This window comes from Podarcis tiliguerta, assembly GCF_965153285.1.
Source record: "Podarcis tiliguerta genome assembly, chromosome: 7".
Taxonomy (NCBI): domain Eukaryota; kingdom Metazoa; phylum Chordata; class Lepidosauria; order Squamata; family Lacertidae; genus Podarcis; species Podarcis tiliguerta.
The window spans coordinates 27558164-27573246 of NC_139540.1; the positions used below are offsets into that span (position 1 = coordinate 27558164).

General features: G+C 42.0%; 1 protein-coding gene across 2 annotated transcripts in view; it reads right to left on the reverse strand.

Moving 5' to 3' along the window:
• Positions 1-9098, reverse strand: part of CNBD1 (cyclic nucleotide binding domain containing 1) — a 130669-nt gene extending 121571 nt beyond the window's left edge. For both annotated transcript variants that reach the window (XR_014513893.1, XM_083451233.1), the window contains exons 1-2: positions 9011-9098; positions 2865-2928 (exon numbers count right to left, since the gene is read on the reverse strand). Coding sequence is in view for 1 of the 2 variants with exons in the window: in XM_083451233.1 (XP_083307359.1) it covers positions 2865-2928; positions 9011-9020 (74 nt within the window). In the remaining variant the exon portion in view is untranslated. The remainder of the gene's footprint in view (positions 1-2864; positions 2929-9010) is intronic.
• Positions 9099-15083: the final 5985 nt, after the last annotated feature.

The following is a 15083-nucleotide window of genomic DNA, read 5'->3' on the forward strand; positions in this document are numbered from 1 at the left end:
TTCCGATTGGCTGCAGGAAGCTCCTGCAACCAATTGGAAGTTGCGGAAGCCACGACGGACATTCGGGTTCCAAAGAACAAACAGAAATCGGACCACTAACTTCCGGGTTTGCAGCATTCAGGAGCCAAAACGTTCGACTCACAAGGCGTTCAGGATCCAAGGTACGACTGTACTTTCAAAATTACTTTTTGACCAGGTTCAGTATTTGGTAGGTTTCTCGTGTGGACTATTTACACCACCATTTAGCAAAGGAGATCTGCACACAGGGGGTGGGAAGTGTATGTGTGTGCAGCTGATGCAGAGTCAAATCTAGAGACATGTGTACCTCCATGTTTCAATGCCCATTGAACTTACTATATCCATGTTCTTTATAAGCATCCCCTTCCTGGGCCTGAAGGCACTGCGTGCAACTCAAGTTAGGTTGTTTGAATAGATATACTGTAGGTCAGTGCTCCTCAACCAGGTACCCTCTAGATGTTTTGGACTGCAACTCCGATCAACCCCATCCAGCATGGCTACTGTTGGAGATTACAGGAGTTGTAATCCAAAAATGCACTAAATTGGGGAAGGCTTTATTAAACACACACACACACACACACACACACACACACACAAAAGCAGTGTTTACTGATTAGCAGGGTTTTTGTGTGGGTACACTTTCATATCTCGTGAAGAAAAAGAAGCCCAAACCATGTAATCCACCCAGAGGTGCCAACTTGAATGAAATATGGGGGCGGTGGCAGGTAAGCCCCACCCTGCATAATTGACCCAAAGAAATGGCACACACCCCATTTGAATGGCCATGCCCATCAACTTTGGTGGGTGGCCCCTCAAATATTTCATGGGGGGGCAGCGAAAAGAACCTTGATTCCTGTGTATCCACCAAAGAGCTTTTGGCTGTTATATTCAACAGCCGATCAGTACAGCAGAAGGTTTCTATTAATCTACACAGGCGTAGGAACCTTCTCTGTAAATAATCAAAACTAGTCCCATTTCCATAGAAGCATGAACAGAATGGATGCATTTGTTACCCCAAGTCCCTTGCCATTGATTTATTATTATTATTATTATTATTATTATTATTATTATTATTTCTACCCCGCCCTTCCCGGTTCAGAAAACCGGGTTCAGGACGGCTAACAACAAATTTAATTGTAGAAGCAGCATAAAATACAGTATAAAAACATGAATAACAATAAAATTCAACGTTCAGAAATCAATTTGGGAGAAATCCATCTAATAAGCATTAGATAGTCACCAGGGCTAGCTAGCTTAATTAGTCCTACTTGGGCCAGCGAGGAGGCCAGGGGAGAATTAGCTGTGTGTATGTATTTGCATCTACAGCATTTCAGGAAGACCTATCTCCTTGGGCTTCAGAAATTTCGAGCAAACTGTCAAGCTTTGTGCTTGCAGCCTGAGGGGAAAGCTGTGTCAGAACAAAGCAACAGACTACATCCTTTTTAAAGAGATCCAGTACACTAATCTTCTTCAGACTTGTCTTGATTGATTGATCTGAAAATGTTCAGGCTTTCTAATTCCTAGCCACATTCCTCGATGATCTGTGCAGGCTACTCATCGCAAAGTGCTTAAAATCTCCAGTTTCCATTTGAGTGGTTGCTTTTAGCAACAATGTAGCTTACTGGGTTTGTGCCTCCCTTCAAGACATTTCAATCGAATTGTGCCACATTGAGGCCTTTGATAAGCAGCCTCAAACACTCAACGCCAGCCTTCATGTTGATGCTGCTGCTTGTTAAACCGATGGCCAAGAAACAGACTAAGACCAAACCAGAGAAGACATTGAGAGTTCTTTAATTTTTTTTTAACAAACAGCAGCCATAGAGAACTCCAAACTGGATTGAGATCACAGCAGTGGAGGAAGGTGCCATTTCCCCAGTGAATATTGTCTTTGAATATTCCATTCTAGCCATTTTGTAAATTTAAAATGGATGCATGCTGTGTATGTAACAGAGCCATAATTCCCAGAGTCCAGAGTGTTAAATCACTGGGGGTGGGGATTGTAGCTCTGTGAGGGGCTACAATTCTTAACACCCTTAATAACTGACATTTCCTAGGATTCTTTAAGAGGAGCCATAACTGTTTAAAATGGTATGAAACTACTTTGACTGTGTTGTGCAGATGAGGCCTAAGACCTCATAGACAGGGGCGAAGGAAGGTGTCGTGACACGCAGGGCGGGCATCGCTACGTAGGGCACATGTGCAGCAGTATGCCGCCGGTGCCACTCCACCACCGTATGGACGGTGCCAGGATCCCTCCATTGCCAGTACAGCTGTGAGCAGAGGATCCTGGCACCGTTTGTATGGCACTGGAGCAGCGCCAGCGACAAACTGCTACGTATAGTGCATGCGTGTGATGCCTCACATGCGCTGTACTTAGCGGTTTGCTGCCAGCGCCAGGATCCTCTGCTCACAGCTGCAGCCACAAATGGAGGATCCTCCACATGCGGCTGTGGCGGCGCGATGGCTGCTCGCGCTGCCGCGAACCCCTGCGGGGTGACTTCTTGTCACCCCCACAGACATGGAACCCAGGGTGCACTGTGTCACAGTCCCCCCGTTGCGACGCCACCGAGAAGACCCTAGCATCTGACTGGCCACAGTACATAGCTTCAAGATTGTGTTCAGTATGATGGGGAGGGGGGGATAAGAGAAGAAAATCACCCAAGTAAAAAGAAGAAGCTATATTAATTCATGTATATCTGAATGTAGTTATAAATACACAATTATCTCTCTCCCACCCCTTTTTAACAGTTCTGTTTTTACACAGACCTTCCATATCAAACTATATTTTTGCTTTCATAATAAGAGCTTCAGTTAACATCCTCCTCAAAACTCACCGGATAACTTACCATCTCTGAAGACCCTTGATGCTCAATAACGCATCCAACTGGTCATAGTTCACTTTCTTAAGACCTACGACATTGTTACAAATATTTATTTTGAAAAATGTGTACATAGCTTAACATTTTAAAAATACAGAACAATGTACAAAAGATGAAAACACTGGAGGCATGATAGCATGCTTGAGTAGACCTAGGGTGCAGGGCAGTATAGGGTAGCATTAACTGCTTGGTCCTCCAACAGACAGGAATGGCCAATGAGTTCAAGGAGAGCAGACAAGGAGTTCCTTCTGCTGTCCCCCAGGATCTATGACCTGAGGCAGTCACCTCACTTTGCCTAATGGTAGGGCCAGCCCTGAGTCTAGCAACTGGCTAACAGACTGTGTTCCCTATACTGGATTAAAAATTGTAGCCAAATCCATTTGACTTTGCCCTGTCCCATTCTATACCATAGTCTTTCCTTTTGCAATACAGCAATAACATTACTGACCTATTTTGCAGATCTTGTTAGAGATGTGAAATGCCTTCAGCACTCTAAATCTCCATATAAATACTAAATCTTATTGTTTGAACTTTAGTGTTTCCTAATGATGTGGTAAATATTATCTCATTGCATCAGCATGTGAAATGCTGGCCAGTGAAATTCACAATATCATGCACACATGTAGATGTGGATGTGTAATCTGGGAGCTCTGTACTTCTGCGCCGTGAATGTTTTCAGTGTTGACAAAATGTGCCATTTGCAAACAGAGGCTTTAGCACACAGATGAACAAAAAAGTCTTTTGGAACCAATACAGCCTGTCCTTCAGTATTACACTCAATTTGCAAAGAACCATTTGGAATCCTCCGCACTGTGAACAGAGCAACATTATCCTGTGCTAAGGGACTTGAGGACTAACGACAGAATGCTTCTGAGACCAGAACTGGGAGGAGAGGGAAATGTAAAAATGTTCAAAGAAAAGTTTTGGAAAGCCTGGAAGAATAAATGGGCACAGATGCTTAATTGCCTCAGGTGCTCTGGGCATGCAGCATGCATCTAATGAAGCAAGGCAAGCGTAGCCTTTGAATTTTTGCAACATGTTTGGCAGCCCCAAATCATTGCTGAAAATAACTGGATCACTATAAATGACACAGAATAATTGCCAGAGATGTGTGTCATTCAAGGTGTACCCAATTGAAAACAAACATTTTCATCGGGTGAAAGAAGTACAAAAGAAGCATAACCATACTTTTAAGAGTCCTTGTTCAATAGCATCTGCAATTTCAGAGTTACTGCTTTTTCTACTGACGTTGAAACCAATGTTTCCTGTTCACATTCAGAATTCCTTGCCAGGCACGAATTAAATTCATTTTAATTCCAGTAAATTAGTTTTATTTCCTAATCCTTCTTAGCAGCTCCATGTGACAGATGGAAGGCTATCAGCATCTGAGCTGAAATTTTTTTAAATGTTTTCATAGAGCTTTCTGAATAAAAGTGAATTTGATAATTGTTCAGTTCATGCTTGACAAAGAAAAAATGTGGTTCTTCTCTGAGCCTACTGGGTCTACTTAAGAATATAAAAAGAAGAGCAGTTCTCCTGATGTTTGCCAACAGGCACAATTAAGGCTCAATTCTGAGTGGTCCAGAGAGCATATAAAAATATATGAGTCCCTTTGCACACTGTGACTTTCTCTCTCTCCAAAATTAGGTATACATTTTAAATTTACAAAAATGGGAAAAATGGAAATGGAACTCAGAGAAGGAGCATGGAGAAATTAGGGGTAAAATCTAAGAAAAAAGGCATCAAGAACCAGTAGATAGCTTGGATACAACACAAGAAACAATGCAGAAAGGTAACAAGAATCTCAGAAACCAGATAGTGACAGACATTGCCACTCAAATGGACAAAGCAATTTCAGAGATCAAAGTAAGAATAGATAGAGTGGAAGCTAAGATGGATCAAATCCAAGAGAAAGTAGAAAACAGTGATGAAAAGATAAAGCAACATAATGTGAAAATTGAGCAATGGGATCTGAGAATGATCAATATCCAAGTTCGGGAGCGCAGGGTTAATGTCCACATGCGTGGCTTTGTTGAAGCATCAGGTGAGAACCCCAAAACTCTTTGTGAGAATATGATGAGGTGTTTGGAAGAGATAGTTCCTGAAGCTCAATGGGAAGAAGTGGCCATAGAATGGATTCACAGTCACCTACAGGATAAGGGGCTTGACACCTAGAAATATAAGTCACGAGATTTGCAAGTTATTATAAGGGAGGGAAATTATGAGAGCAACAAGACAGATCGCCGACCAGCTGATGTACAAATCTGTACCAGGTCAAGTGTTCAATGACTTATGCCTAGAAACTATAAGGTGGAGAAGGAGCATGAAACCCTGTACTGCAGCATTGAAAAATGCCGGAATTACTTATAGCTGGGGCTACCCAGTAACTCTGAATTTTCAACAGGCAAGAAAATGGTACAAAATAACATCTTTGGAGCAGGGGATGAACCTACTGTGGGAAATGAAGCTGGAAGCACAAAGAGACGAGAAGCAAGAAGAGAAACCAGGGGTGGCAGGAGACGAAAAAATGACCATCAAGGACTGAAAGTAAAGGTTGAGTGAAATTATATCAGATGAAGAAAAGAAACACCCCCCCAAAACAAACAAATAGTTCCTAAGCAGATGGATATTTCCAAACAAAAGTATATTCTTGGCTCAGAGTAACTTCCAAAGAGTCAATGGGAAATGCAGAAACTTTAGCAACACTAGTTTCTTCCAGCAAGTCTCAGATGTTTTCTGAATGTGGGTCTCAGGCAGATAGAATGGGAAGAGAGCTTATAGGAAATACATAAGTATGTAAGTCAAATACCAAAAATTGGTTTGGGCTGGCAGCTTTTGCATCTCACTTCCAAAGCGGTGTATCATCTTTCTGCTCAGGCCCACAACCTCTTAACACAGTACTGTCCAAACTGCTGATTAGCAACGGCTACCTGACCTGAACTTTCAGATATGTTTGCAGCTAATTTGCCGATTTCCACTAGAGGTGTGATATACAATATTTATACAGTTGAAGCTTATGTACTTTCAAAAACCTTTGATGAATCCCTCACTAAACACACCTAAGAAAACTGAGAAGCCATAGCGTAAATGGTGAGGTCTGCTTATATACAAGTTAACAAGTTTTGAAACAGAAAGCAGAACATGGAATTTAGCAGATCACTTTCACAATGGATAAAAGTAAAGAGAAAAAGAAGAAGTGGGGAGGTCCCTAAAGATCTGTACTGGGAGTAGTTTAATTAACATTGGGCAGTGAATATTACTGATGACACCAAGCTGGGGGGGGGGATGCTCCCACTGGCTTTAATACTTTGAACTACAACTTCACTATTGGCATATGTTCAGTTTGTTATCTTCTCCATTATAACCTCTAACCACCTGCTTTGGAGATGCTGCTGTCCGATCAATTGTTCCTTACTGCATGCACAAGCATTTCATTATTATTTCCTAGGAGTAGTGCCTGGCAATTGTCATTGCCAACTTTTATCTTATTTTATAATTATGTGTCCAGCTTTCATGTTTACTGAGATCACTGAATTTTCAACCTGTTCCCTAGAGGATTTTGTATCTTGACTCCACAGACGTGATGTGTTCTACCCTATCCTGTGTAAGGGCAAGATCATAGGGTCATCTCTACATAACATGTCCCAATTTGTGCCCTTGGGCACAAATACATAGATGATATAATATGACGTGGCTCATTAAATTTATAAGGTTCCTGGGCTCAGAGATATATATAAAGCGCCACACACATTGATGGCATAGAATGTATAAATAAGCAAGGAAATGATCTAGTAATATAGCCCCAGAAATTTATTAGCAATTCTCTTTAAGTGGCAGCATGAATCATAATGCTGTATAAATCCCTGATGGATCACTATGGTTGAATCCATGTGTGGGCTGGGTCACCCAATACACCCATCACATAACTGCAGGCAAATATGGCTCAGAGACCATATTGTAGTCTTTGACATTGCATGAGACAACCTGATGGGAATGCTCCCAGATGGAGGCTTAGGTTGCTCGGAAATCACAAACAAGTTACTGACCACAGTTTTTATTTTAACTTTTCAGATTTTCCATGGAAAGTGCAAATCCAGATTAAATTGGGGTGGGGTGGGGGTAAGGCCTGACATTTCTATGACAATGATATTATGTGGGCAGTGCAAAAAATCTGCATGTAATGAATAATAATAATAATTGTCAGGGGTTCAGGAGCAGAGGCACAGGAAATGGAGAGCGAGGGGGAGGAGTCCGAAGGAAATGTCAGCGATGACAGCGGTCCGAGGTCTCTGAGTCTTTCCAGCGAATCGGAAGATTCACAGAAAGAGGCTCCCAGGGTCAGGGCAAGGGGGGTGCCTAGGGGGAAACCCCAGGAAGAAGGGGCCAGAGGGGACTCAGAGAGCAGCAGCTGGAAATCAGGACCAGCGTCCACACCAGAGTGCAGTAGGGGGGAGGAGTCCCAGGCATCGGGATCAGGCGGCGCGCTGCCAGCAGAAGGGCAGGAGGCAGGACTGGCCACGCCTACATCGGGGAGCGAGGAAACGGTCGAGAGGAAGGTTGAAGGCTGGGCGCGCGCGCCAAGTTCAAATGTACAGGAGGGCGGCGCAGTTGGCAGCCCGGATAGGGAGCCAGGTCCCAAAGCCCGCCGAAGAGAGAGGGAGGAGTCAGGGGGGTCGACGTCTGGGTCGGAAGAATCCAGGAAGGAAGGGACCCCGGGGGGTAGCAGGACCCAGAGGAGAAAGGAGAGACGGAAGAGGTGGAGTAAGGCTAGAATCTTAAACTGGTGTACAGGGGGCGGAGATTCAGATGGAGCTTCGCCGGTCTAAACCCTAGACGTAGAGCTGGGGTGCTCCGGTTTGAAAATGGAAACTGTACTTCAATAAAGACTTTTATACGTTACTACCAGCTAGCGTTGGTCCTCTGTGAGCTGGGACCTGGAGCCAGCTCTGACAATAATAATAATAGTTTTTTTATTATTTATAGCCCATCCATCTGACTGGGTTTCCCCAGCCACTCCGGGCAGCTCCCAACAAAATATTAAACAGAATAAAACTTCAAACATTAAAAAACTTCCCTAAACAGGGCTGCCTTCAGATGTCTTCTAAAAGTCTGGTAGTTGTTGTCTTTGACATCTGGTGGGAGGGCGTTCCACAAGGCAGGCACCACAACCGAGAAGGCCCTCTGCCTGGTTCCCTGTAACTTTCACTTCTTGCAGTGAGGGAACAGCCAGAAGGCCCTTGGCGCTAGACCTCAGTGTCCGGATTGAATGATGGGAGTGGAGACGCTCCTTCAGGTATACTGGGCCATGGCCATGCCCAAGTGCTATAGAAGCAGCACTGATCCCACAATGCACACACACCTGGGAGCACCCAAAATCTTCTCAATTATTGCTTAACAATTGCAAACCCATGTAGAGCACTTTCTTTTAGTCTACATTTCTTTGTAGACTATGACTTTGTTTCACTCTGATTCTTTCACACAGGGATAGGTCAAAATTATGACTGAACCCCTGGAATATTATGCCAGCCAAATTCTCCTGCTCCCATTGCTCCCATTGAAAGGAAAAGAAGCTGGTATTTGGTCTTCATATCAATCCATACTGTTTGCTAAAAATCACTATTTCATTCTGTTTCAGACTAGCAGAACTTGTGACCACCAAGGTTCTTAATAAAATCTCCAGTTTTTGACTAGAAAACAGGATTTTTAAGCCTGCCAAGTGCTAGTGGTGGTCTGAATTCATTTTGATGCGCCACAAGTTTTGTAAGTCTAGTCTAGTTTACAGAACAATTATTTTAGTATTTGCTCTCATATTTCCTGTGGTCAAGATCACACAACCACATATGGAATTTTCAGACCATCTGATGCCATTGTATCTGCTGCGTCTGTTACAAGAATCCACGTGTAATAATAGTCTGTGGTAGCTGGAAGAATTCCACACACTTAAGAATATAGCTCTGGTTCTTACTTTGTTTCAAATTATATCTCCATTTAAATGGACAGATCCTTTTAAAAATGAAAAGTATGTATTTAAAAATATAACTATCTCTGACATTTATCTACATCTGGATAAAACTCTAAGTAACAAAAGACTTGTTGAAGATTTACATGCTTACCTGTTAGCATTCCTTTTGGTTCTGTGGAAATAGAGACCTACATTATCATTGTTTTATCCAAAGGAGTCCTAATAGAATCCTAGTTCAATTCTAAGAAGGTTGGGATATTTTCTGATGAAGTCATAAAGATAAAAGGCCAACATGGCAATTTGGAATATTGAAGACAATTGTTGGTCCCATTGCTGGCGTATTGCCGGTGAAGAAATCATCAATTCCCATATCCATATTCTTTGGAGATCTGGTCAGTCTCCATGTTTGCTAACGCACAACTAAGAGTCCCATTGCATCTTAAAGGGTAACACATTGGTTGTGACAAATGCTTTTCTGGACCAGAGTCCACTTTATAAGATATATGAAATGATCACCCAGGTGGTCTGTTTATTTACTTATTTTGACCATTTCAATACTGCTTAATTACAATGTCTCAAAGTGATATACAGCAACATTAATAAATGCAAGAGATAATCTAAGTGGTTATGCAATTGGTCGTGTAAATGTACCATTAATACAAAGAGGAGAGGATTTTGTTGCTAACTATATCTGTTGGTGACACTGTACTCTACAGAGCACAACTGGATACAGAATCCAATAAAATGAACAAAACCCAGTCAGCATGCATCTGAACCAATCCCATCTATCAACGATTGATGATTAATAGGGATAGGAAGTAAAAGAGTATAAATTAATGCCCAGAGGGGTACAGTTATTTTCGCAGGTGAGCTAGAAATGCCCATGGTTTCTTGAGTCCAAAATATTTATTTATTTATTTTATTGCTGAATTTATATACTGCCATATACCCACAGGTCTCAGGGTGGTTCATAGGATAAAATCAGAATATAAAACCATAATCAAATAATAATAACAACAACCCAAATTTCACTATTTCTCTTCTGCTTATGAATTCAAGGACTTCACGTTGGAATCTCCGTCCGAATTTTTTGTTGGTATTGGGTATACTAATACATGAATGTACTGGAATACTAAACTGCTCCCCGCTGTAAGGTTAGCCTCCTGTATACAGACTGATCACTGTGAAATGCGTAAATAGAAGGCAGCCTCCATTCCTGAGTTCAAGGTTTGGGTCTAACGGTTGGCTATCTTCCACAGATGGAACGATTATGGCCCTTGGACTGTGTGGGCTTTTCTAATACAGTGGTACCTCAGGTTACATATGCTTCAGGTTACATATGGTTCAGGTTACAGACTCCGCTAACCCAGAAATAGTACCTCGGGTTAAGAACTTTGCTTCAGGATGAGAACAAAAATCGTACTCCGGAGGGGCAGCAGCAGCAGGAGGCCCCATTAGCCAAAGAGATGCTTCAGGTTAAGAACAGTTTCAGGTTAAGAACGGACCTCTGGAACGAATTAAGTACTTAACCTGAGGCACCACTGTACTGCCTCCAAGGGATCAGTTTCCAAGTCACTAGTAAAGGATGGAGGCAGGGTATTCCTGACCCTGATTCCAAACCTGTCTCAGGTTTCTGAACTCAGACCAAGGGATAGAGGTGGGGGATTTGATTTAGTTGAGATTCCTGTATTGCCGGGGGTTGGACTAGATGATCCTCAGGGTCTCTTCCAACTCTACAGTTCTATGGTTCTATTATAGCATTTGAACATCCTTCACCTTCTACTTGAAGAGGTGCACCTCAGCAACAGATAGTTAATGTGGAGTTGCTGATGATATAGTCTGACTCAGTTATTTATGATTGCTACTTGCCTTGCACAAACCCCTTTTAATCCCTTCTAATACAACTTCATGATGTTGCCTATTAGCCTCAAGTTCCTGATCCCAACTGTTTACCAGCTTCTGGAATCCTGCCCTGATATCCTTTCTGGAAATCTACTGCTTTCTAGGAAGACATATATGAGCTGTGTTTCCGAATTTCATAGATTTAGTATGGATTGCCCTTGTTGCAGCCTTGTTGCTTGGGTTTATATTATGTTAACTCTGCCTTATGTTCCACGTTATAACATATGGGCCCTTACAGGTAGCTTCTGTTGTAGAATATACAGAGAAAATTCCTTGAAGAGTGATGGAAGGAAAGCCACTTTTGCTTTTTGCTAAAATATCTCTGAAGACAAAATTCCTGCATTTGGTTCTTGGCACGCTAGGGACTAACAGAACATAACTGCTCCTACAAGATTTATACTGGTGTCCGGGAATGGCTGCTCAAGCTGAAGTGACTATAAAATCATTTGTCACTTGCAAGTTATGTGACAAGACAGATATGATACATATACCATCATTACAGGCTGTGCTTCTTTCAAATTCGGCTTGGGAAAAGACTGAGATCGACATTATAGCACTATTTGAAAATGTTCCAGTAGTGCTCACTGGGCAGTCACCCAGACAGATACCTTCAGAAAATGGTCAGTTGTTATCAAAAAGAGGGCATAAATATTCACCAAAATGCAGATGAGGCTATCCCGTCATTCTCATAAAATTTCCAGATTTCTTGTTTTATCAGTTTTAACCAATATGGAGCTGATGTAGCCCTGCATCTCACTACAGACCCAGCCAATTTTCATTTATATCCAGTAGGCATGGAGATTTTTATCCTTCTAGTTGAGAGAAATGTAAGCAACTCCCAAATTTTGTAGATTCCTAGGCGACCTGTTTATTGACTATTCATCCTGATTTGTTTCCCAAAAAAGAAATGGGGTACGTGTGGTATGCAAAAATCAGTTGTTTATTCTGATTTTTTAAATGGGGAGATTACATGATATCAAGCAATGCTTATCCCACACTTTTCAGTGCATTTCCCTGTCACTTTCCTTACTGAAAAACATCTGTTGGGGGTTTGAGGGGGGGTTGGGGAAATAGGTTCGTTGTGTAAAAATTCCAAATCCACTCTAATTGTACAACTTCAATTTGCTAGTTTGCAATTGAATCCGACCTACAAAATAATGACTGTCTGGAAGTGCCTCTGGAAATGGGAGGCAGACATTACCCCTTGCTCACCATCTTCAAAGAAAGAAGGGAAACCTCTATGAGTATGAACAATGAGTAGCCCTTCAAAAACCACAATCTCAGTTCAACAACATACATCACATACACAAACAGCTTTCCCTTTTTTGCCTAAAACAAAAATACTAGTCATCAATCATAAAGATGACATCAACCCATCTTATTCTTGAAGTACTTCTGGAAAAAGAAGACATCTAAGCCACCTTTCATCAGCCTGCTGCCCTCCAGATGTTTGGGCTACAAGTCAACTGGGGATGCCCCAACATCTGCTGCATGATGTAGTGGCCATATTCATCTTAATGACCTTCCTGCCCCTCCCAAATCTTCCTTTAACTTAACCCACATAAATAGGCAGCCAACTCCTGGCTTGTACTCAGCTAATACTTCCCATCCCAACTGGTTTTTTTTCATAAAGTTAAGCCAGCTATCATGGTACACATTTCTTAAACTGCAAAGTGGAAACAACTACGAACAACAATCCTCTGGTGAAATGAAATCTAATCAGGAAGCCAAACATACACTTTGATGCCTTGGTACAATAGACCAATGTGATAACAGACACAAAAGTACACAGCCATGACAATCCTATATGTCAGAAATAAGTCTGACTTCAGTCAATGTGATTTACTCCCAATAAATGAGCACAGGATTTAAAGGTCGTGGTTCAAATCCCCATGATGGGGTGAGCTCCCGTTGCTCGGTCCCTGCTCCTGCCAACCTAGTAGTTCGAAAGCACGCAGTGCAAATATATAAATAGGTACCACTCCAGCGGGAAGGTAAATGGCATTTCTGTGCACTGCTCTGGTTTCGCCAGAAGTGGCTTAGTCATGCTAGTCACATGACCCGGAAAAACTGTCTGCGGAAGCGGACAAATGCCAGATCCCTTGGCCTATAAAGCAAAATAAGCACCGCAACCCCAGAGTCATTTGCAACTGGACTTAATTGTCAGGGGTCCTTTTACCTTTTCCTATATACAAAGTAGGGAACACTGGTGGTGCTGTGGCTTAAACCATAGAGCCTAGGACTTGCCGATCAGAAGGTTGGCGGTTCGAATCCCCGCGACGGGGTGAGCTCCCATTGCTTGGACCCTGCTCCTGCGAACCTAACAGTTCGAAAGCACATCAAAGTGCAAGTAGATAAATAGGTACCACTCCGGTGAGAAGGTAAACGGCATTTCCGTGTGCTGCTCTGGTTCACCAGAAGCGGCTTAGTCATGCTGGCCACATGACCCGGAAACTGTAATCCGGTTCCCTCGGCCAATAAAGCGAGATGAGTGCCACAACCCCAGAGTCGGTCACGACTGGACCTAATGGTCAGGGGTCCCTTTACCTTTATATACAAAGTAGGTAGAAATGGAAAGCATACACCTTAAGATTTCTGTATTCATTCCTTGGAACAAGCCATTTGTTTGTTTGCTTGCTTGCTTGTTTATGAACATAAAGTTAAAATTTATTGTTTGAAATGACAACAACAACAACAATAAAATTTATTATTTGTACCCTATCCATCTGATTGGGTTGCCCCAGCCACTCTGGGAGGCTAGTAACTCACCTATGTGATTTTTAAAAGGTACAGGCAAGCCTATCAGTGTCAAGCAATCCCATTGCCCCTTAGCCACCAGTTTCTGACCCTGAAAGCTGAATTGCCCTTCTGCTTCTTTATCCCCTTCTGTTTTATCTAACCAGACAAGCTGTATAAGTGACCAATCCCACCCCTAAAGTATTCATGCATACACATTCACCTGACCCCTTTTTCAAAGGCAACGAGTGAGCACAGCATAGAAGTTGTAAGCCGTCCCCATTATAATGCTAGATAACATATGTAAAGAAAAGGCAGCTTAGATGTCAATACTTCTCACCATGCAAATGTGAAACACCCATTACCACAAAGAATTATGGGCATAACTGAAGACTAGGCAAATCCTGCCACATTGCTTGTTGTTGTAAAGTTGCTGAACAATGCATTTTATTGCATTATTCTTCCTGTAAATTGGGAGTCTTTCCTCTTATCTTTTCTTCTTTTCTCCTTTTTAACAAGAAGGCAGTAGCAGCATTCCTGCCAGCACAAAGCAAAATCACTGCTGAGTACGGTTCATTTTAATACTATCTTACAAAGTCATGTTCTGTAGAAATACAGCATCGACTCAATCCCCATGCCTACAGGACCTGCGTGTACAATGACCGTCTTTGGTCTCTTATCTGGTAATTCGCTTACATTACTGGGAAAATATAAATGATTTGTCTTCACTGTCTCTCTGAAACTCCTTTATTTTTTCTCTTGAAGACTCTACCCTTTAATTAGTGTATCATCACAGTTCATTTCGGTAGGTTTAGTTCCGATATGAAATCAGGAGGCTGGTCTTCTAAGCACTTTGTCACAGCAGGAGTCTTGAAGTTTTAACAGCACACATATTGTAAAATTACAGGGTGCTAAAGAAAACACTCTAAAATGCTTGGTAGAGAGGAGAGAGGCCATTTTATGTCAACAGTCACTACTGCCTTTCACACAAACCATTTGTGACTATTTCTGAGGTGGAAGAATTACCAGCACACAGGGACTTTGAGAGAACCAATTTATCATGTGGCAACTGTGAGATGAGGAAACATGTCTTCTCTAAATACCTCCATGAGGTGACCATTCAAGTTCTTGAAAAATGTTTATGTATGCCATAGCTTGTGGCATTACCATATTTCAGGAGTAGCCAATCTGGTGCCCACCTGACGTTGCTGGACTCTGGGTGCTGTTGGACTCCAGTTCCCATCATCATTTACCATTGACCATGCTGGCTGGAGATGATGGGAGTCCATCAACATCTGGAGAACACATGGCTGGGGATGTGGAATCTGAGAAAATGGGAGGGAAAGAGAGAAATTGAAGTGCTTCATGTCCCTGGCTAAGGCATTAATGAATGAATTGATGTAAGAAAAAGTGTTAAGAAATATTGGAAAGTCTACCTATAAAACTAATCCAAGGTTCTGCATTATTAGTATGCTTAGAAAATACAGCATTTGTAGTCAGTCATAAATTTTTGCAAGTAATTAATTGTGACACTAATGTATTTTACACATCTTTTTTAAAAAGAACACTGTAGTTGATAATATTCC